The following is a 23,383-nucleotide window of genomic DNA, read 5'->3' as shown; positions in this document are numbered from 1 at the left end:
AACGGACCAGATCTTCACCGTACGGCAAATCCTCCAGAAATGCCGTGAATACCAGGTCCCAACGCATCACCTGTTCATCGACTTCTGTATAAATGTCCGAAAACCAAAGCCGAGAGGTGGAGGCGGAACTTAAACGGAGAACCGAGTAACCGGTAACCCGAGAACACTATTCGGACGGTAGGAAACTTTCTACCGGCGGATTGCGGAGTGAAAATACGCACAAACTTGTTTTCACGTGTTTATTGCACTGTTGTTCGGTTACAAGTGGTTTTCTCTTATAATTCTTCTTTTTCTTTTTCCTCTCGCGCTGGCAACGGTTGGTGCCAGTCAAAGTATATGCGATGACAGGTATGCTGTGCGTTGGGGGTAGGAATTTCGATGCAAATCCCCGAACATCCTCCCCGCCTTGAGGCAAGGCCTCAATCAGGAAGTGGACATAGCTTCTGCACTGGACGCTGGTATTCGGATCTTCCTCGGCGGAGCGTGACAGTGCGCACCAAACCATGCTTGTCTGGATGAACAGCTACAACCCGGGCCAGTTCCCAGGCGGACAGTAGGGTGTTGTCACTTTTCACCAGAACGAGCTGGTCCGGCTTGATGTTGTCTCGACGATTTCTCCACTTACCACGTGGCTGCAGTGTAGCAATATACTCATTGCGCCAACGGTTCCAAAACTCATTTGTGATTCGTTGTACCTTCTCCCAATTATCCAGTTGGTTTACTTTCAGATGTCCAATGTCGGGTTCCGGTAGCAGGTTCAGCGGTTGACCCACCAAGAAATGCCCCGGCGTGAGGGCCTCGAAGCTGTCCGGCGATGTGGAGGTAGGATACAGTGGCCTCGAATTGAGACACGCTTCAATTTGGCAGAGTACAGTCGACAACTTTTCGAACGTGAGCTTTTCGTTGCCAACGACCGGTCGCAAAAGCTCCTTTGCGCTCTTAACGGCCGCTTCACAGATGCCACCCTGATGCGGACTGGATGGCGGAATGAACCTCCAGCGGATGCCAAGGTTGCTGAAGTACGGTTCAGTTTTCTTGCTGTGAGTCTGCGTTGCTTCGTAGATCTCCGTCAGTTGCCGGTCGGCACCGACCAGGTTCGTCCCATTATCCGACCAGATCTCGTTGCAGTAACCTCGTCGAGAAATCATTCGCTTGAAAGCTCCCAAAAATGTATCCGTTGAGAGGTCACCTGCAACCTCGAGGTGAACCGCCTTGCTCGAGAGGCAGACAAATACGACGATGTATCCCTTCGAGCAACGTTCTCCGCGGGTATTGCTGCAGAATGGGACCGGCATAGTCAACTCCGACATGGCTGAAGGGTCGACATGCGGTCACGCGCGCCGCTGGAAGACTGCCCATTAGCTGCTGTGCTGTCTTGGCTTTCTGTCGGCAACATTTGACGCAATTCTGAATGACTTGTTTGATGAGATGTTGGCAGCCTGGAATCCAGTACCTCTGATTGATCGCTGCCGTCAGGAGTGTGGGACCTGCATGACAGTTCTGCAAGTGTAGCTCCTCAACCAGTAATCTGGACACGCGGTGGTTGTTCGGGAGTATCGCCGGGTGCTTCACTTCAAAAGGAAACGACGACTGCTGCAAACGTCCCCCGACACGAATCGTCCCGGTTCCATCCAAGAAAGGGTACAAGCTGCTGATCTTCGATTTCGGATGGACTTCATTTCCCTTCGCCAACGATTTTGCTTCTTCTTCATAGCCTTCGTGCTGAGCCAGTCTGATGAGCTGCATCCTGGCTGCGTGTAACTCGGATGGAAGGATCGCACCCGAGCGCCTCTCGTACTGAATCGACGCCTTCGACTTCAGGTTGAAGATGAATCGTTGGACACATGCCAGCTGTCGGCATGCCGCGCCGATGCTGGATCGATTAGCCAGTATGTGCTTCTCGATTTCGTACGTGGATCCTGAGTTGATGATAGCGACATTGAGTGTTTGGAATCGTTTACGTACCTCCAATGTTGTTTCATCCAAATCGTCAGACGGGTTGGTTCGATTCCAGGTGGCAGAATCTTCCGCCAGCCACGTTGGTCCTGACCACCACAGATGATGATCGATGAGCTCTGCCGGAGATATCCCACGAGACGCGCAGTCTGCAGGATTATCGTTCGATGCAACGTGAGCCCAATGCTTACGCGGCAAGACCTCCAGTATCGATGAAGTTCTGTTGGCCACGTAAGTGTTCCATTTTCGAGGATGTCCTGAGAGCCACTGAAGCACTATAGTCGAGTCCGTCCAAGCATACTGTTCTACCTGGAAGCGCTTGAGAGATTCAGCAACTTGCTTCATCAGCTTCGCTAGTAGTTCAGCAGCGTTGAGTTCGAGGCGTGGAAGAGACACCTGCCGCACGGGTGCCACCTTAGTCTTCGCTGCCAGCAACGTAACGAAGACCTTCCCATTTCGATCCACCGATCTGAGGTACACAACTGCCGCATACGCTTCCTCGGAGGCATCAGAAAAACCGTGGAGTTGGATTTGATCCTCGTAGTTGGGTGCCCATCGTGGAATGTTGATCCTCTCCAGCTGGCACAAGCTCTCCTTCATTTCGACCCATTTTTCTTCGACGACGGGGGGAAGCGGATCGTGCCAATTCAGGTCGTACAGCCAACAATGTTGAAAAAGGATTTTGGCACGAACAATAACCGGCGCAAACCATCCGAACGGATCGAACAGTCTGGCAGAGTCTGAAAGTAGTTGGTGCTTCGTGTTGGGCCCATCTGTCTGCAGGCTTACCTTGATCGTGAAGACGTCCTTGTCCGGAACCCAATGAATTCCTAGAGCCTTCACCATATCCCGTTCATCCGGAAACTGTATTTGTATTGGCGTTGTGCTGGTTTCAGGTAGCGATTCTAGAACCGCCGCTGAATTCGAGCTCCATTTACGTAATGTAAAACCTGCACTCTCCACGATCTCGTTGATTTCCTTGACAAGACGAATAGCTTCCGCGACTGATTTAGCTCCGGATGTGAGGTCATCAACGTAGGTGCTTTTCTTGATGTGCTCTGCGGCTTCAGGATACTTTCCTTCATACTCGTCCGCTGCCTTCTTGAGTGCTGCCATGGCCAGAAATCCAGAGTTCTTCAGCCCGTATGTCACCGTGCGAAGCCGGAAGTGCTGTATTGGCTTGTCCGGTGAGCTTCTCCATACTACCCGCAGAAAATCTCGATCGTCAGGATGCACCAATATTTGTCGGTACATCTTTACCGCGTCTGCGGTGAACACTACTTCGTGGAATCTGAACTCCATCATGATGTCGAAGATGTCGGTGTTGATATTCGGTGCATCGAGTAGCAGATCGTTGAGTGACGCTCCAGAAGTGGTGACACACGAAGCGTCAAACACCACCCTAAGCTTGGTGGTGCTGCTGCCTTCCTTTACGACCCCGTGGTGCGGCAAATAGTAGGACTTCGTACAATCAACTTGGATCTCTGCCTCCGGAATCGGTTCCATGTGGCCTAAATCCTGATAGTCCTGCATGAAGGCAACGTATCTCTCCTTGAAGTTCGTGTCGTTTTCAAACCGGCGTTCCATAGCTCGTAGCCGCCTGACTGCTGCGGTCAGCGACTCTCCCAGCTGCTGCTTTGAATCGTCCATTGGCAGTCGGACAATAAAGCGACCATCTTCCGTACGAGTAAGAGTCGAGTTGAAGTGATCAACGACCCTCTGTTCTTCCTGTGTCCAAAGCTTTGCTTGACGCAACTCCTGGTCTTCCCAGAACAATCGCAGGGTGTGATCGATGTCGAATTCCTGGCGAAGATTGACCACCGAGTGATGCGCGTGCGTACACCATTGCTTTGAGATTCTTCCTGCAACAATCCACCCAAAGATGGAACGCTGTGCTACAGGAACTCCATTTGGATCCTTGACCTGCCCGGCCTCCAATACGGACAGGAAGACATCCGATCCCAGTATGACATCCACCGAACCTGGTTGGTTGAAGTGGGGGTCCGCGAGTTGTAGATGCTCCAAGTACGGCATGTTTGCTACGTCGAAACGCTGGCACGGCAGGGATGCCGTGAGCTTTCCCAGCACGTAAGCGGATGTAGTGAGCTTGGTTTCCTCGTTGAAACGCGACGAAATCACCAGCGGGACGATGCCGGCAGTGGTGCCGACGACCTCGCCGCTGACACCGGTGACTTCCAAAGAAGCATTGCTGCGCCTCAACCCAAGGCGCTTGGCACAGGTTGACGTGATGAGAGATGCTTGGGAACCACAGTCGATCAAAATCCTCACCTCGTGTAGCTTCCCATCACCTCCTCGAATGTTTGCCACCACCGTAGGTAGCAAAGCGAATGCGGACGGTCCTTGCTTTTCGGCAACCGCCTGCGCAACGTTGGTAGAGATCGATGGAACATCCGATCCCGATTCCGGAAGTTGTTGAACCTCCTGCTTTCTATCCGGTTGTTTGATTTTCTGCTGGCATAGCATTGTGTGGTGCCGCTGGTTGCACTGCGGAGTGCGGCACACCGACTTCGATTGACACTTCTTCGCCGTGTGTGACGGACGCAGGCAATTGAAGCACAACTTCGACGTGAGTGCCAGTTCCCTACGCGCCGACACATCCATGGCCTTGAATTGTTCGCAGTGGTACGTTGGATGATCCTTTCCACACTTCGCACACGACGCCTGTGTCGCACTGGCGTGGAATGCTTGAATCTTCTTCTCGCTTGGGTTGTTCTTCGGGAACTCCTTCTTCGCAGTTTCTCCCTGCTTCCGCGAAAACGCCGAACAAGTCTCCAGAGCGTCACAGCGTTTCTGCAGAAAATCGATGAAATCTGCGAACATCGGGTTTTCCTCGTCGATTATCTTCTGCGCCCATAGCGCGCGGGTCTCCCGGTCCACTTTCTCGAGCAGCATATGGATGAGCCAAGGATCCCGTGTCTCGTACTCGTTGCCGAGAGCCTTCAACTGTCGGATGACGTCATCAGAAGTAGCCACCAGTTTCTTCAATCCAGCCGCATTAGTGACCGATGGCTGATCCACAAACTCCCGCACGAGGGTAAACACTGTGTATTTCTTTTTATAATAGTGCGTCACGAGTGTTGCCCACGCCTCGTCGTAGTTGGCATCGGTGATGGGGAACGAGTTCACCATCCGCTTCGCTTCTCCATCCAAGTAGGAGAGCAGATACTGCATTTTAACGGAAGGCTTCAGATCCTCCCTGTTGTGGATCGTGCTGACAAACAAATCCTTGAACGAGTTCCAGGCTTTGCGTTCACCTCGGAAGACGGGAATATTGAGCTGCGGTAGTTTGACTTGGGGTTCATGATTCGGCGCCTGACCACCCGCTGCTGGCTGCTGCGGTGGTGCATGCCGGCGATCGAGCATTGCCTGCTGCGTTTCCAAAAGCGCCTTTATCGCATCCCGCAAATCGTTGGACGTCTCGCTGCCCGCACTGTGCCAAGAAACGTGGTCCTGATTTGCGTCCAGGTACTCCGTATACAGGTCTTTCACGTTGAAATAAATCTCTTCGAATTGGGTGCGGTAGTTGAAAACCGACGTAACATCCATCAGGTTGCTTGTGTTCTCCTCGATCACTGTTTGCACGGCTTCGAAATTTGCCGCGAGCTCCGTGAGCTTTTCCCGACGTTCATGCACTTCACCGCACGACGGATTCCGGGTGTGGAGTGCTTTCGCGACGGACAACTCCCACTTCACTTTCCCGAACATAACCTCTCGCTTTGCGCGTAATCTTTCCAGGTCGTCTGGATCCATGATTCGGTTCCGAAGGACCAAAACTATGTATAAATGTCCGAAAACCAAAGCCGAGAGGTGGAGGCGGAACTTAAACGGAGAACCGAGTAACCGGTAACCCGAGAACACTATTCGGACGGTCGGAAACTTTCTACCGGCGGATTGCGGAGGTGCCTACTATGGGCTCCAGAAGAAACTGCGGTCAAAAAAGATTCACCCCCGCACCAAATGTACCATGTACAAGACGCTAATAAGACCGGTGGTTCTCAACGGACACGAGACATGGACGATGCTCGAGGAGGACCTGCAAGCACTCGGAGTTTTCGAGCGACGGGTGCTAAGGACGATCTTCGGCGGCGTGCAGGAGAACGGTGTGTGGCGGAGAAGGATGAACCACGAGCTCGCTGCACTTTACGGCGAACCCAGCATCCAGAAGGTGGCCAAAGCCGGAAGGATACGGTGGGCAGGGCATGTTGCAAAAATGCCGGACAACAACCCTGCAAAGTTGGTGTTTGCTAACCATCCGGTTGGTACAAAAAGGCGTGGAGCGCAGAGAGCACGATGGGCGGATCAGGTGGAGCGTGATCTGGCGAGTGTTGGGCGTGACCGACGTTGGAGAGCTGCAGCTGCAAATCGAGTATTATGGCGGCAAATTGTTGATTCAGTATTATCATGAATTTGATGTTAACTAAATAAATGAAACGGTACGCGGTGTTCTGTGCGAAGTGAGTGCGATCCTGTCTATGCGGTGCTGCGACGGTCTCTAGTGGGTCCTATCCCGTGGGTCGTAGGCCGCCGTAGGAAGTCCCTATGGTAGCACACCTGGGACTAAGAAAATATACCACGTGAACAGTTATCCGCAGCAGACCCCTAGCAGGCGCTTGAAGGCCGCCAAGTTTAAAGAGTTCCGTGCCCAGACACGTGATCTAATTGTTCGCGACACCAGCGTCCAAGAACCACTATCTAAGCAGGTGGTGCCGACCCTAAGAACTAACGCCGCGGTGAGCTAGTTTGGAACGTTCGGACGTCCACTGCATAGGCGTATGGACGTCATCAGCAGTTACGGTGTCCTCTGCTGTACGTAGGAGTCGTCTCCATTCAACTCGTTCCATGGCTGTGCGTTTTCAGTTCCACACTCTGTGTAAGGTCCGCAAATCGTCCTTCACTTGATCGACCCATCTAGCACACTGCGCACCACGTCTTATTGTACCGTATTTTGGATTGCTCTCGAGAAACATTTTCATCGGGTTGCTATCCGACATCCTGACAACGTGACCCACCCACTGTAGCCTCCCGACTTTCACGGTGTGAACGATGGTTGGTTCTCTCAGCATCTGATGCAGCTCGTGGTTCATTCGTAAAACGGCAGTAATACAGTTAATTCATTTAAAAAAAACTCCATGAAATAAATTAAAATCCTTCTACTGAGGTTCTTCTTTTCACAATAAATTTTCCAAAATGAATTGGCATCAAATAAATTTCAAAGTTAGTCAGTCAAATATTGTAATTCAAAATCTAAGGTGAATAATTTCCTATGCTTGTGAGCAGTTTGTTGCATTAGTAATGAAACCAACTTTTTTTTGAAACAGACACCTTAGCTACATTCAATTTTAAGGTAAAATATGAAGATACCTACTTACGATATACTCGATTTTTTTCTTTATTCGGTATACGTGCTGCCAGATGCTCCGTAAACGATCGGCATAGATCCGACGATTCTTTTCCCAAACTTCCGAATTTGTTTTGTAAGTTATTGAGGTTCACCATGTAAAATAGCACGAGATGGATTGTGGGCGTATTTTCAGAAGACAGCATTTCGGACGCTCTTCGAATTTCGTCTAAAGGTTTCATGATTTGTTTGAGCTTCCGAAACCCGGATTCATCAGGAATTGCCTTAGCCAAATCCGTCTCATCTTCGGTAACTTTTATACCAAAGAGCGATAGATTTTTCTGTACGTAACTAAAACAAATAAACTATTAGGGAAACGATACAAAACAGTATTCATCATAAACTTACCTTAAGGATCATTTTCGTCACATGCTTTCTGTATTTTTTGTTAAGTTAGAGAAGAACGGTGGGTCGGTCATACTGGCTAGACTCTTGCATTGTGCAATGGAATCTTTCAGAGAGTTCTGTTCCAAAGCTTTTGTTACACACGTATTGAAAATGTGGTCAATGTACTTGAGGTGCTCCGTAATTTCATTCGATATGCCCCAGAATCGGTTGTGGTATACTTGCTTGCTTCTGGATTGATATCTGGTATGGATTTAATAATTTCGTCGCACAGCTTGGTAATTGCTTCTGATGTAGGTATGAGACCGCGGAAGGAATTGCAATCGACGGTGAATTTCTTTAGTTCGGATTGCTTCGATACACAGTGCAACGTTTCTTCAATTCACTTTCCTCTACCAGACTGAACGGTTGGTTGGTTGTTACCAAGAACACCGTTACGTCTATATCTGCTTTCAGTTGATTCAGTTGCTGTTGAGTGGATACTTCACTGGCGTCTTGCATTGCGCTAGCAGCGCATCGCGAATATTTTGATTGATTAGCTTTGGTTTGGGGCTACGGACGACACCAAGGTATTTACCTACGTATTCTAAGGTAGTCTTAGGCACCCTACACACTACTCAAACCGTTTGATCAACATTGCCACCGCCCCCAGGTTGGTCGAACCAGCAAATGTTTCTGCAACCGTATGACGAACTGCCAAATCGTGTTGCACCAACATTTCACTTTGGTTGCACCAACATCATCTCCCATTTGAAATTGCACTATGTTTGTGCAACAGCACTACACACGGTACGATGGGTTCGTCAAACATTGGCTCCGCCCACCGTTGGTTTGAGTAAAATCAAACTGGTTTGATTTTTGCCAACCAAACCTTCAACCGTCAAATCGGTTTGACGAACTGCCAAATCGGTTCGTCAAACAGCATCACACACGGTCAAACACAGCACCAACTCAACCACCAACCTGGGGGAGTCAATGTTGGTCAAACAGTTTGAGTAATGTGTAGGGTGCCTTAGATGTCGAAACTGGCTGAGCGTAGACCTGTGCGCCGCCGCGCCACGCCGCCGCCACCGACACGTTTTGCCCCACGCCGACGCCGACCGTAATATCGGCGGCGCGCCATACGCCGATGTTTGTCACGCCGCCGATTTTCATTTTTCACGCCGGTGTTCAGTGCACGAAAAAAAAATTGTTTATCTACATTAAGTTGAGATAAAATACTCAAATTCTTTCGAAGATTCCTCTAAAATTCCAATCAAAGAATTCTTCAGAAGTTCCTTTAGAGATCTCTTCAGGAGTTTCTTCAAAGATGTATCAGGGATGCCTCTAGGGGTTTCAATTTGCATTTTTTTTTCAGAAGATGTTCAGGAAGATCTCGACAGAAGTACCTACCAGGGATGCCACCTAGAAATACATCCAAGATTCAACCCGAAGATTCATCAGGGGTTCCCATAGGAGATCCTTCAGAGATTAGTCAGAGATTTTCTCCAGGGATTTCTTCTGAAATTTCTTCAGGAATTCTTACAGGAGTTTCTTCGAGATTAGTCCAAGAGTTTCTTCAGAAATTCCTCTAGGAGATCTTTCAGGGATTCCTCCAGAATTCCAGCAACGGGTTTCTCCTGGCGATCCGTGTTCTTCAGAAATCACTACAGGAGTCCCATCAAGGATTCCATCAGGAAATCCCTCCTGGAATGTTTTCAACAATCCCTCCATGTTACAAAAATAAAAGAAATTAATTATTACTAAGGATTAACACTTCACGATACGTGGAACCTTATAAATGCACAAATAAGAGACATCACAAGTTGACGCAACACGACACATAACAGAAATATGCCCTGTTATCCAGATGGATAACATCTTCCGATCACAGGATGACGAGGTTTCATTGATTGATTTGGGTCCATCAGTCATCCTGGAATTGTATTTTAGTTGGCAGTATTGCCTTTTAGTTCACAGCATTTGATGCTGTGTTCATACCTTGGTTTTGTCTAGGAAAACTAATCCTAATCGGGCAGGTTCTCTAAACTATTTCAACAGAAGTTCGCTCCGGTATTCTTTCAGAAGTCCCTTCAGAGATTCTTTCAGGAGGGTTCATAGCTGCCTCCTGGAGATCCATCAAGAGTTCCGTTAGAAATTCTTTCAGGAATTCTAACAAACGGTCCTAGAAATTAGTCTAAGAGTTCCTGCAGGGATTTCTTCTGAAGTTCATTTGACTTTGTAATGGCTTTTCTAATCTTGACAAATTTCAAATACAGCTATTCAATCTTGTCCGACGTTTCGGTTATATTTGGTACCTTTCTCAAGAACTCAATTATTGCCGATTTTTCGTCCAGTGTTGTTCTGTCGAACAATGGTTGTCGAACGGATTGAGTTTTTTCTCACAGCAGTTAACGATTTTTGGATTCGACTGCGATAGAATTTCACTTTGAAATGGCATTTCTAGTCTTGACAAAATTCGAATGCAGCTATTTTATTAAGTTCTTTTAGAAATTCATACAGGAGCTTTTACAAAAATTAGTCCAAGAGTTCCTTCATAGATTCCTCCAGGAGTTTCCGAGATTCATGCAGATGTTTCTTCAGAGGTTCCTCCTGAATTTCTTCAGGGATTCCTTCAGAAGTTCATTCAGAAATCTCTCCAGGAGTTCCTTCCGAGAATCTTACATAAAGATCAAAGATCCAAACCTCCAAGAGAATTAAAGGATCCCCCCAAAAGTTTATTCAGGGATTCCTACAGAAATCCTTTGAAAAGTTAGTATAAGACTTCCTTTTAAGTATACTTCAGGATATCCATAGGGAATTCATCGAGAAGTTCATTAAGGAATTCATCCATGAGTTCTTCAAGTGATCGCTTTTCGGGTTCTTTTTGAGATTTTTCCAGGAGGACTCACGGATGCTCCAGGAGTTATATCAGAGATTTCCTACAGGAGTTCTTTCAGGGAAACTTGTTAAAGTTCTTTCGAGAATTTCCTTAGGAATATAATTAGGCATATTTCCCGGATATTACTGTGGAATCTCTCATGGAGTTTCTACAAGAATTCCTTAAGCATTTCCTTCTGGAAATTCTTTCGGGGACTCCTCCTGACAATCATTCGGGGATTCCTCCTGGAAATCCTGCAGGGATCCCTCTACCCAGAAAGATTCACTCGGGAGATTCCGCTGAAAATCCTTCAAGAATTCCACTTGGAAATTCTTCGGAGATTGCAACCGGAATTCTTTCGGGGATTCCCCCTGGCATTCCTGCAACAATTTCTCCTGTAGTTTCTTCGGGGATTTCTCTTGGACTTCTTTCGAGCATTCCTCCTGAAATTCCTACGGGAACTCCTCCTGGAATTTATTTAGAGATTTTTCAAAGAAATCATTCGAAAATTTCTACTGGAATTATTTTGAGGATTCCCCTTGGAATTCCTACGGGGATTTTTCCTAGATTTCCTTCAGGGTTTCCTCCTAGACCTCCTGAAATTATTTCAAGAATTCCTCCTGATATTCCGTCGTGGATTCCTTTAGGGATTCCTTCGGAATTCCTTCTGGAATTTCTTCAAAGATACAACTTAAACTTCCTTCTTGGAATTCTTCCGCGGATTCCTCTTACAATTTCTTCGAGAGTCTTTCCTAGAGTTCCTTCAGAAAATCTCCTGAAATTCCTTTGTAGATTTCTTCTGGAATTCCTTCGAGGATTCGTCCTAGACTTACTTCATGGATTCCACCAGAAATTCTTTGAGATATTTCATTTGATACTCCGCGGTGGATTCCACCTGGAATTTCTTTAGGGTTTCCTCCTGGAATTTCTTTGATGATTCCTCTTAGAACTCCTTTGGAGACTCCTCCTGGATTTCCTCATGGAATTCCTCCAGCAGTCCTCCTGGAATTCCTTCGATAATTTCTCCTAAAATTCATTCGAGATTCCTCCTGGAATTAATTTGGAGATTCCTTCTAAAGTTCCTTCGGGATGCCTTCGGGAATTCCTTCAGGAATTGCTGCTGGAATTCCTATGGGTATTCCTCTTAGAAATCCATCGAAGATTTCGGTTTTAGATCCTTCTGGATTTCTTCGGGGATTTCTCATAGAATTGCTCCAGAGATTCCTCCTAAAGCTCCTTCGGAAATTCCTCCTTGACTTCTTTCAGGGATTCCTCCTTGAATTCCTCCGGAGATTTCTCCTAGAGTTTCTTCGGAGATTCCTTCTAGAATTCCTTCGAAGATTCCTCCTAGAATTCTTCATTGAATTCTTTCGGATATTTCTCCTAGAATTCCTTAAGAGATTCCTCCTAGAGTTGCTTCTGGGATTTCTCCTGTAATTCCTCATGGAATTCGTCCTCGAATTTCTTCGGGGTTTCCATATGAAATTCCTTCGGTGAGTCTTCCTAGAATTCCTTCGGGGATTCCTCCTTCCTGAGTTCTCTTGGAATTCTTTCGGGGATTCCTCTTGGAATTCCTTCGGTCCTCTTAGATTTTTCTTAGGAATTTCTCCCGGAATTTATTCAGAGATTTCTCCTGGATATATTTCGTTGGTTCCTCCTCAAAATTTTTTGGGGATTATTTCTTGAATCCTCCTTGAAATTCCCACTGAAATTATTTTAAGGATTTTTGCTGGAATTTCTTTGGTGTACTGCTTGAATTCCTTTGAGATACGCGCTGGTATTTTTTTCGGAATTTTCTCTTGGAATTCCTGCGGGGATTTCTCACAGAGTTCTTTCGGGGATTTCTTCAGGGATTCCTCCTGTACTTCCTTAGGGGTTTCCTCTTGAAACTCCTTCGAGGATTCCGCTTGGAGTGCCTTCGGAGATTCCTTCCGGAATTCCTTAAAGGGGTTCCCCTGGGATTCCTGCAGGGATTTCATCTGGAATTCCGTCGGGTATACCTACTGGACTTCGTTCGGGGATTTCTTCTGGCATTCCTTCTGGAATTCCTTCGGGGATTTCTCTTGAATTTTCTTCGAGGATTCCTCCTAAAATTCCATCGTGGATTGCTCCTGGACTTTTTTCAGGGATTCCTCCTGGACTTTAACAAGGATTCCTCCAGATTGTTTTCCAGAGATTTCCTCCTGGAATTCCTTTGAGATTTCCTCCTAGAATTCCTTTTGGGGTTTCACTTCAAATTTCTTCAGAGATTTCTCCTGGAATTCCTACGAGGATTCCTGGTGGAATTTCTTCGGGAATTCCTCCTAGAAATCCCTCAGGGATTTTTCCTGGAACTCCTTCAGAGATTCCTCTTGCATATTTTTCGTTGATTCCTTCTAGAAATCCTTAGGGGATTCTCTCTCGAATTCACTTTGGAATTCCCACTGGAATAATTTCGAGGATTCTTTCTGGGATTCCTGTTAGGATTTCTTTGGGGATTACTGCTTGAATCTGCTTGGAACTCTTGCTGGAATTATTTTGGGATGTCATTGTACAAATATTGCGGGAATTTCTTTTAGAATTATTTCAGGACTCCCTTATGGAATTCCTACGAGCATTCCTCATTGAATTCCTTCTGGGATTACTCCTAAAATTCCTTTGAGGATTCCTTCTAAAATTCCTCCGTGGATTCCTGCTGGAATTCTTCGGGGGAATCCTCTAGGAATTTCTTCGGAAATTCTTCATAAGTTTTTCCAGGGATCTCTCTAAGAGAGATTCTTGAACTACATATCAGTGATTCCAGCATAAGGGCTTCATACAGCAGTTCTTACAGGGATTATCCCAGAAGTTTCATCATGGATTCCTCCAGGAGATTCTTTAGGGCTCCTCCTGGAATTCTTTTGGAGATTATTCTCGGAAATCATTCGAGGATTCCTTGTAAATAGTGCGACCTTATTATCAAATGTGATGGCTTCTGAAGGTTCTAAGAAGACAAAACGAAAACTGTAGCAAAACCTATATTTTTGTCTTTAATTGGATGCAGTGGAGTAATGCAACATGCACTAATACAGATACGGGTAATGTCACAATAGGTCTAATTACTGGCCACAGTGATGGACCCGAACAGGAATAAAAAAGGTGTTCATTCAAACGTGAGGTTACAAGTACACAGGGTCAAATATTTGATAAATGAACTCAAGAAAAAACATCTGTTTGACACTAATGAAAATTCGATCGAGTCAAACAACATTGGTTTCTTTTTAGTCAAATACTTCATCCTGTGTACTGGCATAATAATATTTCATGTCATCAATGGTTATGAAGAAGCAAAGATTGGACTACAAATTCTACAGCGTATTCGTTTCGCCAATGTTGACATTACGGTCAAATTTTGGTCACGCCGATTCACGACGCCGCCGCCGCCGCCGAAAGTTGCCACCGGCGTGACGCCGATGACGCCGCCGCCGCCGGCCAAAAATGGCCCTCACGCCGCCGCCGAGCAAAATAAAGTCGGCGCACAGGTCTAGCTGAGCGGCCATGTTGAAATTTTCGGGTTGAAAACGAACCAGTCTCCGCACAACAAGGAGAAGAAAAAAAAGAAATCTTGTCAACAAAGATTCGTCTGAGGATCCACAAAGAAAAATAAAAAAAATCAGGTGAAGTATTTTGAGTGGTGAGTTAAGTATTTCTTAGGTGATCGACTGTATGTTGGATGTCTTCATTTATGTTGCTGGCTTTTCAATCTTCTGGGAGAATCAAAACAACTATATGTTTTCTTGATCCGACGTTTCGGTCCTTATTGGATCTTTTTCAAGGATTCGAAGGTCTAGTTGTTTTTTTTCGTTATCGTGTTTGTATGAACAATTAACCGTCATTTATGTTTAGTTTTCTAGAAGTGTTTTCATTATAGGAAAACTAGTTTAAAAATATATGATATCGGAATCCGTCCCACTGTGTGTTGCACTGGCGCAATAAGGACCGAAACGTCGGATCAAGAAAACATATAGTTGTTTTGATTCTCCCAGAAGACTGAAAAGCCAGCAACATAACTGAAGACAGTCATACTTTGATCGAATGCCAAGTACACTATTTGCTTCCATCCGGAAAACAGACCTCTCGCCATTACCACCTGGACGTGTGAGTGAGGGCCAACTACTTCGTCAGTGTGACATCGTATTCCAGTAGCTTCCTCACACTCATTTTATCGCATGTTAAAATGCATGCACGATCAACTTCAGCCATATCCCCGGCAGATATTTTCATTGTGTTGAGTACGTCATGCAGTAACCCGTTTTTGAGATTAAGGCGACTTGCACACGAACATAACGTGGACAATCCTGGCGAAGGATAGCCAAGTTTGTCGCGGAGAAACCCGTAGCAGCGTTTGCTCAAGTAACGAATGGTGAATGCTTTAGAAATTTCGTCCGACGTCCATCGTGTGTGTGTATGCAATCATTTGGTCGCTGGGTACATGCTCAGCTTCACATACTCGTAGTTTTTTCTCAAGTCGGTAGACGTATACTCTCAGTTGTTTCATTTCATCTTTGCTTTGTTTGACTAGATTCGCATCTGCCTATTTTTCTCCTCCAACTCTGCTATGAGTTTTGCGTTGTTTTCTAGGCCCTGCTTAATCTGCTGCTACATTTGCGGCATTTTCGTTCATCGTATCTTCAAAACAGGGATGGTGTTTACCTATAAGATAAAATAACGATAAAAACAATGAGAACCTTGCATTTCTAAGGTAATCACATACCAAGGATACTAGGATGTTGTAGCTTTGATTCAGAAAACACATAATATATCACAGACACGCACGTACCCATGTACGAATTCTCTGCTAAAGAAAATAATCACACTATAAACATCTTCTTTTAATATGATCGATCATCATTGACCAAAAATGACTAAAGAAATTTCAATGAAACTTGTCCAGGAATTTTCCTAAATTTTCTGCAATATTAAAAAATATGGGCATGCCTGCCCATTCGTGATCTTATCTAAAATGTTACAAGACACTGTTGCTATTATTTATCACTATGCAATTATGCTTTTCTGCAAATTGTGCATTAATACCATCATTCGAGTAGTCGGGTTACCGTTATCATACAGCGTGCGCGAGTTACTCTACCTTCAAATTCACTTTTCGTGTTGAAATATCATCTTAAAGTTGATTTAACGACATTCATACGATAGGTGTTGCTTCACTGGTTAACGTTCGAACGTAGTTTACGTGAAAAATCGCGTATTTCGTATGTTAAATACGATATAAACTTTTATAGCATCACGCGGTGGCCAAACAACAATAGCCGTGTTGTGCATCGCCCAGCTATCCCGAGTGGTATAGTGATCCAAAATACGTTCAACTTTCGGCGCAGTGTTTATTTCGTGGAAAGAAAGACATACAATAAATTAGTGTATAGTGCAGTGAAACCTCTTTCTCATGGCCGCTAGCTCGTCAGGGCCCCCTGGCGGCCCTAGATATGAGCCACCTGGTAATAGTAGACAACCACATTGGATGCGAAGTGCAGATGATATGGGTACCATGGTGCTCTTATTGCGGCGCAGAACAAGTCAAGATACAGCGGGAAACAAGGTCGAGCAGAACGTAACCATGCCTCTCTCCAATCCATTTATCGTGGGCACGTCGATCGAACTAGCAGTCGGAACTAAAGTTGAAGCAACTCGTGAAGGACGTGGTTCACGGTACCTCTTACGTACCTCATCCAAAACAGTGTACAACAAACTACTGATGCTTACCGAGCTTACCGATGGAACACAAGTCGAGATCATTTCCCATCCTACACTGAACTCAGTGCAAGGTACGGTATACGATCCTGACACTAAGGACATGGACGAAAAAGACATCTTAGGCTACCTCGCTCCGCAAGGTGTACATTCAGTACGCAGAATCAAGAAACGTGTAAACAACACAGTTAAAAACACACCTCTTCTGGTTCTATCATTCTACGGGACGCAATTACCAACAACCGTATATTTTGGTCTCTGTCGAATCCCAGTTAAGGTTTACTATCCCTACCCAATGATCTGTTTCAACTGCGGGGACTATGGCCACTCCAGAAAAACATGCCAAAATTGTGGAGTCTGTTTACAATGCTCACAAACGCATGAACTTGCTGAAGGAGACAAATGCCAAAATACTCCGCATTGTTTGCATTGCAAAAATGAACACGCAATTACCTCACGAGACTGCCCCAAATACAAATCCGAGGAGAAGATTATCCGTATCAAAGTTGACCAGGGAATCTCCTTCCCAGAAGCCAGACGGATCTACACCGAAGAAACGAAAAAAGAGACATTCGCTAATGTTCTCCAGGATCGTCTGAACCGTGAACTAGCCATCAAAGATCAGATAATCGCCGAGCTACAAAAACAGGTGGCCGCACTAGCAAAAGAACTGTCGGAACTGAAGGACGTCCTTAAGTCGAAATCCAACGACCAAGCACCAGTAGCTACAAATGCTAAAGCCTCGAACTCACGGAAGCCACTATCCCAAACGTCAACATCAACGAACTCTTCCATCACAGCTATGCCCGCTCCAGCTCCACAAAATAAGAGCATCAGGATGTCACGTAAAGACAAATCGGACATTTCCCCCCCAACACCAACATCAAGCCGCAATGACATCAGAACATACGATCTCCGGAATCGCAGCAGAAGTGGAAAACGTCACATGGATATGTCTCCGTCAACCGGCAGATCGCAAGGTAAACGATTCTCCGCCCTCCCGTCTAGTAGTGACCCCATTGATATCGACGAATAATGGATAGTGAAAGTAGAAATACTCCCACAACTACCGACCTCGCAACGTACCTGGAACTGAAGATGGACGAACGACTACTATCAACATATCGCAAACTACATTTGGAACAGGAATTTGGAATACGATTGGAACCTACGCTAGAGAACCGAAGTAGGCGATTTGAAGGAGGGGAATGTGTAGTACCCCCTTCACCTCCGAAGCAGGAAGCGAGTCTGTTTAGGGAGGTGGTCCGGGACGTCTTACTTCAACCCGTTGATCACCAAGCTTACTGCTCGGTCGCCCTTGACTGGACATCTATACTATTCAACTCTGATAAAGCTAACTCTGATTCGAACTATACCGATTCGCCAAGCGCGAGGCTCTCCATGTCGACCCTGACCAGAGATGTTCCGGAAGCTTCCGACGAGCCTCTGGCGGCAGTCGACATGGACCTCTGCCACCCTCAGGCAAGTATCTTTTCACACTTAATCAACCATAATGCGAACCACCCTACTCCCGTGCCACGCCTTTCAGGGAATCCTCAATCTTTCGACGAATTTTGGTCTTTGGATTCAAGGCCATCCAGCTGTGGTATCCAAAGCAACAGTGTTTCAGGCCATATTGTCAACAACGCCTCGATCAACTCTTTCGAATAATGGACCAAGCGCATCACTCTCAACACTACTCGAGAACCCACAACTCTGACCCTGCCATACACCTGGAACAGATAACGAACGAACCAAAATTATCCGCAGACATTCACCCGACTAACAGCAAAATTCAATCAGAGCATATTCAGAAGAAACGACCTATCTTGAAGATAGCAGGGAGACATGAGGCAAGGAAATGCAGAGAAACCGTTTCACCGCTTATAGAAGAAGCAATACTACTGGAAGCGGCATTCCATAACGACGGCAACCAATCCGTTGACTGTCAACCCTTCCACCCGTCTACCATCTACGACAATCTATCTCTACCGGATTTTGCAGTATCAAACGCTGCAGCCTACGATCGTCTTCGCAACATAAGCATGCAACCTACGACTAGTTGGGACCCCGTTCCATCAATCGATTCGCCAAGAGCAAGGCCTTCCATGTCGACCCTGACCAGAGATGTTCCGGATACGTCCGACGAGCCTCTGGCGGCAGTCGACATGGACCCTTACCATTCTCGGGCAAGTACTCCTCCAAATCCGTTAACTAGTAGCTCTGCAAACCTTACTTCCGAGGCACATATTCCAGGCATTCAACGTGCACTAAACAGACGAGAAGGAACACCCGGCAGTGCCACTTCAACCAACGATAGCATCGGTAGCAAAACCGCTCGGAAGAGCTGTCTGCTTCTACAGTGGAATATCCGCGGCCTTCGATGTAACCAAGCAGAACTGTCTCTCATCGCGGATCGCGAACAGCCTCTTGCTATTGGTCTACAAGAAATGATGACGAGAAACATCCCCAACAAGCTCGAACAGCAATATGACTGGCTTCTTGCTGATCGACATTACAGCCAGGGAGCCGGCGCCGCCAGTCTTGCAGTTCTCAAAGGAATCCCTCACAATCAATTTCAAATAGACTCATCCATTCCTATTTGCGCTGCCAGGATAAACGCTCCTTATAACATGACGATCGCTTCTATTTATGTTCCACCGAACGCAGAGGACGCCGATGTAATCAACACGTTGGACCATTTCATCGTCAACCACCCACCACCATTTGTTATAGGAGGGGACTTCAACGCTTCACACGAAGCATGGGGAAGTGAAAAATCGTCAAAACGCGGATGGTTACTACTTGAATGGTTTGTAGATCATCAACTGATTGTACTCAATACCGGGGAACCAACATTCATCAGTTCAGCACACGGAAGCACCTCAGCCATAGATCTCACCGTGGTATCACAAAGCTTAGCAAGTAAGCTGTTTTGGTCCATCAACGATGACACATGCGGCAGTGATCACTTCCCCATCAAAGTACATCTGCCGAATAATTGTCCGCAACTCAGATGCCGAAGACGATGGCTGTATAAGGACGCAGATTGGCCCGCGTTCGAGCAGAAAGTATTAAGCGCTCTCCCAACCGAAGGAAGTGTCCCAACGATCGATCAACTTGAAGAGATAATTCAAGATGCCGCAAACTCCTCTATACCCAAAACTTCGGGAAACCCCAGAGGAAAATCCCACATATGGTGGACTGAAGAAGTAAAACTCAAAGTTAAATTACGCCGAAAAGCGCTGAGAAAACTTAAGAGACTACCAGCTGATAACCCACAGAAAGAAAGTGCGAGGAAAGCCTTCCAGGAAGCACGATCCTTAGCCAGAAAAACGATTATAAAAGCTCGACAAGACTCTTGGAATAGTTTCTGCGAATCCTTCAACCCTAATACCCCTGTTGATGTTTTGTGGAACAATTTTCACCGACTGAATGGACAAAGAAAAACTGCACTGCGAGGCCTCACAATCGATGGAAAACACGTGAAAGATCCCACTATTATAGTTGAACACTTCGCCGACTATTTTCACGAAATATCTTCTTCAGCACAACACACCTGCGATCGGGAAACATCACACACAGTAAGCGATGAAACTTCGTATTTGAATGAAGATTTCTCAATTCAGGAGCTCCTCCGTGCGATTGATGGCGCGAAAGGACATTCTACTGGAAGCGACAATGTAGGATACCCTATGATTCGACATCTACCATTGGCAGGTAAACTAGCGATGCTCCGAAGCTATAACTCTGTTTGGTCGGCAGGAAAATTCCCTGAGAATTGGAAACAAGGATTAGTGGTGCCTATCCCAAAGCCAGGAGGGAATCAGCAAAGCGCAGAGGGGTATCGTCCCATTACACTACTCAGCTGTATTGGAAAAATATATGAGCGTATGATCAACCATCGTTTAATGACTTTTCTCGAAGAAAACGAAGTTTTAAACGAGCATCAGCATGCTTTCAGATCTGGTCGAGGAGCCTCATCGTATTTCTCCGAGCTCAGGGAAATTATGAGTGAGGCTGAACGGTCAGACTCTCATATCGAATTTGCCATCCTCGACATAAAAAAAGCTTATGACCAAACCTGGCGCCCACACATTTTGAAACAGATTGAGGACCTCGCAATAGGACACCGTATGCGAGAGTGCATTAAAAATTTTCTCAGCGATAGACGTTTCCGTGTAAGCTATGGGGGAGCCACGTCAGATGAGCGAATTCAAGAAAGCGGGGTACCACAGGGCTCAGTGTTAGCAGTTACCATGTTCTTATTGGCCATCAATCCAGTATTTGAAGTAGTTCCGAAAAATGTGCGCATACTGGTGTACGCTGACGATATCGTATTGATCGCTTCTTCGAAACATCTGCCCAGAGTACGTAACGCCCTAAAGACGGCCGTCGAAGCCGTTGACGCATGGGCAAAAAGTGTCAACTTCTCACTGTCAGCCCCCAAGTCATGCATTCTGCACGTCTGTAAGAAACGCAGACACAGGTGGCGTAATGTACGATCGAATATCGAAATTGACAACGAGCGCATCCCGGAGGTAAACATCGCCAGAATCCTTGGAGTTTGGATCAATCGACGTGGAGACTTCTCTACTCACGGTGCAAAAACTGTAGACGCTCTGCAAAAACGTATTCAGTACCTGAAAGCCATTGCACCCAGAGCCAATCGAAGAACTCTTTGGCGAATTGCCGATGCCATTTGTATGTCAAAAATCGTCTACGGGATCGAGCTATTCGGCCTCGGACTATGCAAGGCATTCCAAACTACCTTCAACAAAATCGTAAGAATCACCTCCGGAGCTATCCAGTCATCTCCTGTCACCAGCCTTGTAGTTGAAGCAGGAGAACTACCACTCAACCTTCGTATGTCCGAAACACTAATCCGAAGATTTAGCAGAATAGAGGAAAAATCAAGCTACGATCACCTATCCCTTCGCGAAGCTGCAAATTCTGCGTTCCAAAACCAAACTGGTCAGGAGATACCTAGCATTGCCAAGCTACGCCGTAAAGCCAGTCGGCCATGGTATGACCAGTCCATTAAAATCGATCAATCTATACAAAAACAATTCAAGAAAGGTCATAGCTCCAACCGTGCCGTAGCGCTTGTTCGTAATCTGCTGTACACTAAATACAGCACGCATGACAAAATTTACACTGATGGATCGAAACGTGATAATCAAGTTGGTATAGGTGTTGTCAGAGGCAGCACTATTATCGAACAAAGCTTACCATTTCAATGCAGTGTGTTTTCGGCTGAAGCCGCCGCGCTGCACTCCGCTGTCAATTTGGTAACTAATATTCCGGCCGTCATCCTTTCCGACTCGGCAAGTTGCATTGCTGCACTCGAGAAAGGGAGATCCAAACATCCATTTCTTCAAGCCGTCGAACAGAGTATCCTACAGAAAGACGTAACATTTTGCTGGATCCCAGGACATTCGGGCATCCAAGGAAATGAAACGGCTGATCGTGCCGCTGACCGTGGTCGAACATATCGACCAACGCACCAGTCGATTCCAGCATCCGATGTGATCAATTGGGTTCATCAAGTTTTCCAAGAGACATTACAAGCTACTTGGGATTCTCACCGCTCAACGTTTCTGAAGCATTGTAAACCGTCAATCGAGAAATGGGTAGACAGGGAAGATCGTCGTGAACAGCGTGTCCTAACACGATGCCGTATTGGTCACACTAGATTAACAAAAGAATATTTGTATAACCGAAATGTCTCTAAGAACTGTGATACTTGTCAGACAGAGCTAACCGTGGAACACATTTTGATAAATTGTATTAAATATGATAATTTGCGCGACGAATTAGAAATTAGCAGTAACATTCAAGTAGCTTTAGGAAACAACAAAAGTGAAGAAACAAAAGTTTTGAAATTCCTTAAAAAATGTAATTTATATGATAAGCTATAGCAAAGTAATTAGGGTATTTTTTAGAGGCGAATGAACCCGTTGGTTTAAAACCTCTTTAATAAACAAAAAAAAAAAAAAAAAAAAAAAAAATTAATACCATGCCATGTTCAGAGCGTGGTTCAAAAAATCGTTTTTGCTCCACACCGCTTATTCGATTCCTAACCAGATTGTATGCCTTCTCCCAAAAATTGAGCTCATTTGGTTGAAAATTGAGACTGCACAAGCCCTTCAAAGTTTGTATGGGAATTACTATGGGAAAACGATGTTTTTCATTCAATCGACCGTAGCATTTCCCCAAGTGCCCTAGTGGGTTAGTCGACCCTTGGTAATCCTAGGCTACTCTATCAGCTACAACTTTGCCGAAGACCGCATTCAAATCGGACGCCTCATTAATTAGTTACCGATTTTTATCCAGAATCGGAATCTTTACTCATGATAGTTGAACAATTCGGTGGGCATCACTGCATTTTGCAGTGAAACATAGAAGCCATGATTTCAGTGTGCTATCTTTGGCGCCATATGCAGCAATGTTGCCTGCTGCAAAGTAAGAGGATCACTGTTAAAGTTTGTCCAGTGGGATACAAATCGATAACTAATTAATGAGACGTCCGATTTGAATGCGGTCTTCGGCAAAGTTGTAGCTGAAAGAGTAGCCTAGGATTACCAAGGGTCGACTAACCCACTAGGGCACTTGAGGAAATGCTACGGTCGATTGAATGAAAAACATCGTTTTCCCATAGTAATTCCCATACAAACTTTGAAGGGCTTGTGCAGTCTCAATTTTCAACCAAATGAGCTCAATTTTTGGGAGAAGGCATACAATCTGGTTAGGAATCAAATAAGCGGTGTGGAGCAAAAACGATTTTTTGAACCACGCTAAATTGTTCACAGTCATGATGATGATGATGATGATTGAAGTGTACCCACCATCATCGCAAGGATTACCTATGGCTGCAGAATCACTCCGGGAGGGAATGGTCTACCTGATGGTTTGTTGTAGCAGGGTGAGTTAAAATTCCTGAATTCCTTCGGTAGTCAACATAAAGTTGCTATCTCATGACAAAAGTCTGGCAAATCCACGAACTTAAGTCCGGGCATCAGTTCATTTAACTCCCTTAGGCTACCCCCCCGTGTGTGTGTAAACCCCGTCATATAAAA

General features: G+C 45.8%; 1 protein-coding gene across 1 annotated transcript; it reads right to left on the bottom strand.

The window, feature by feature from the left end:
• Positions 1-419: 419 nt before the first annotated feature.
• On the bottom strand, positions 420-5,727 carry LOC134291279 (uncharacterized). Its single transcript, XM_062858804.1, has 2 exons — positions 1,454-5,727; positions 420-1,275 (listed from the first exon to the last, which is right to left on the bottom strand). Exons 1-2 carry the CDS (start codon positions 5,725-5,727, stop codon positions 420-422), a joined length of 5,130 nt encoding a protein of 1,709 aa, XP_062714788.1.
• Positions 5,728-23,383: the final 17,656 nt, after the last annotated feature.

This window comes from Aedes albopictus, chromosome 1 (assembly GCF_035046485.1).
Source record: "Aedes albopictus strain Foshan chromosome 1, AalbF5, whole genome shotgun sequence".
Lineage (NCBI taxonomy): Eukaryota > Metazoa > Arthropoda > Insecta > Diptera > Culicidae > Aedes > Aedes albopictus.
The sequence above is the reverse complement of the archived record's forward strand: the minus strand, read 5'-3'. Positions and strand labels throughout refer to the sequence as shown.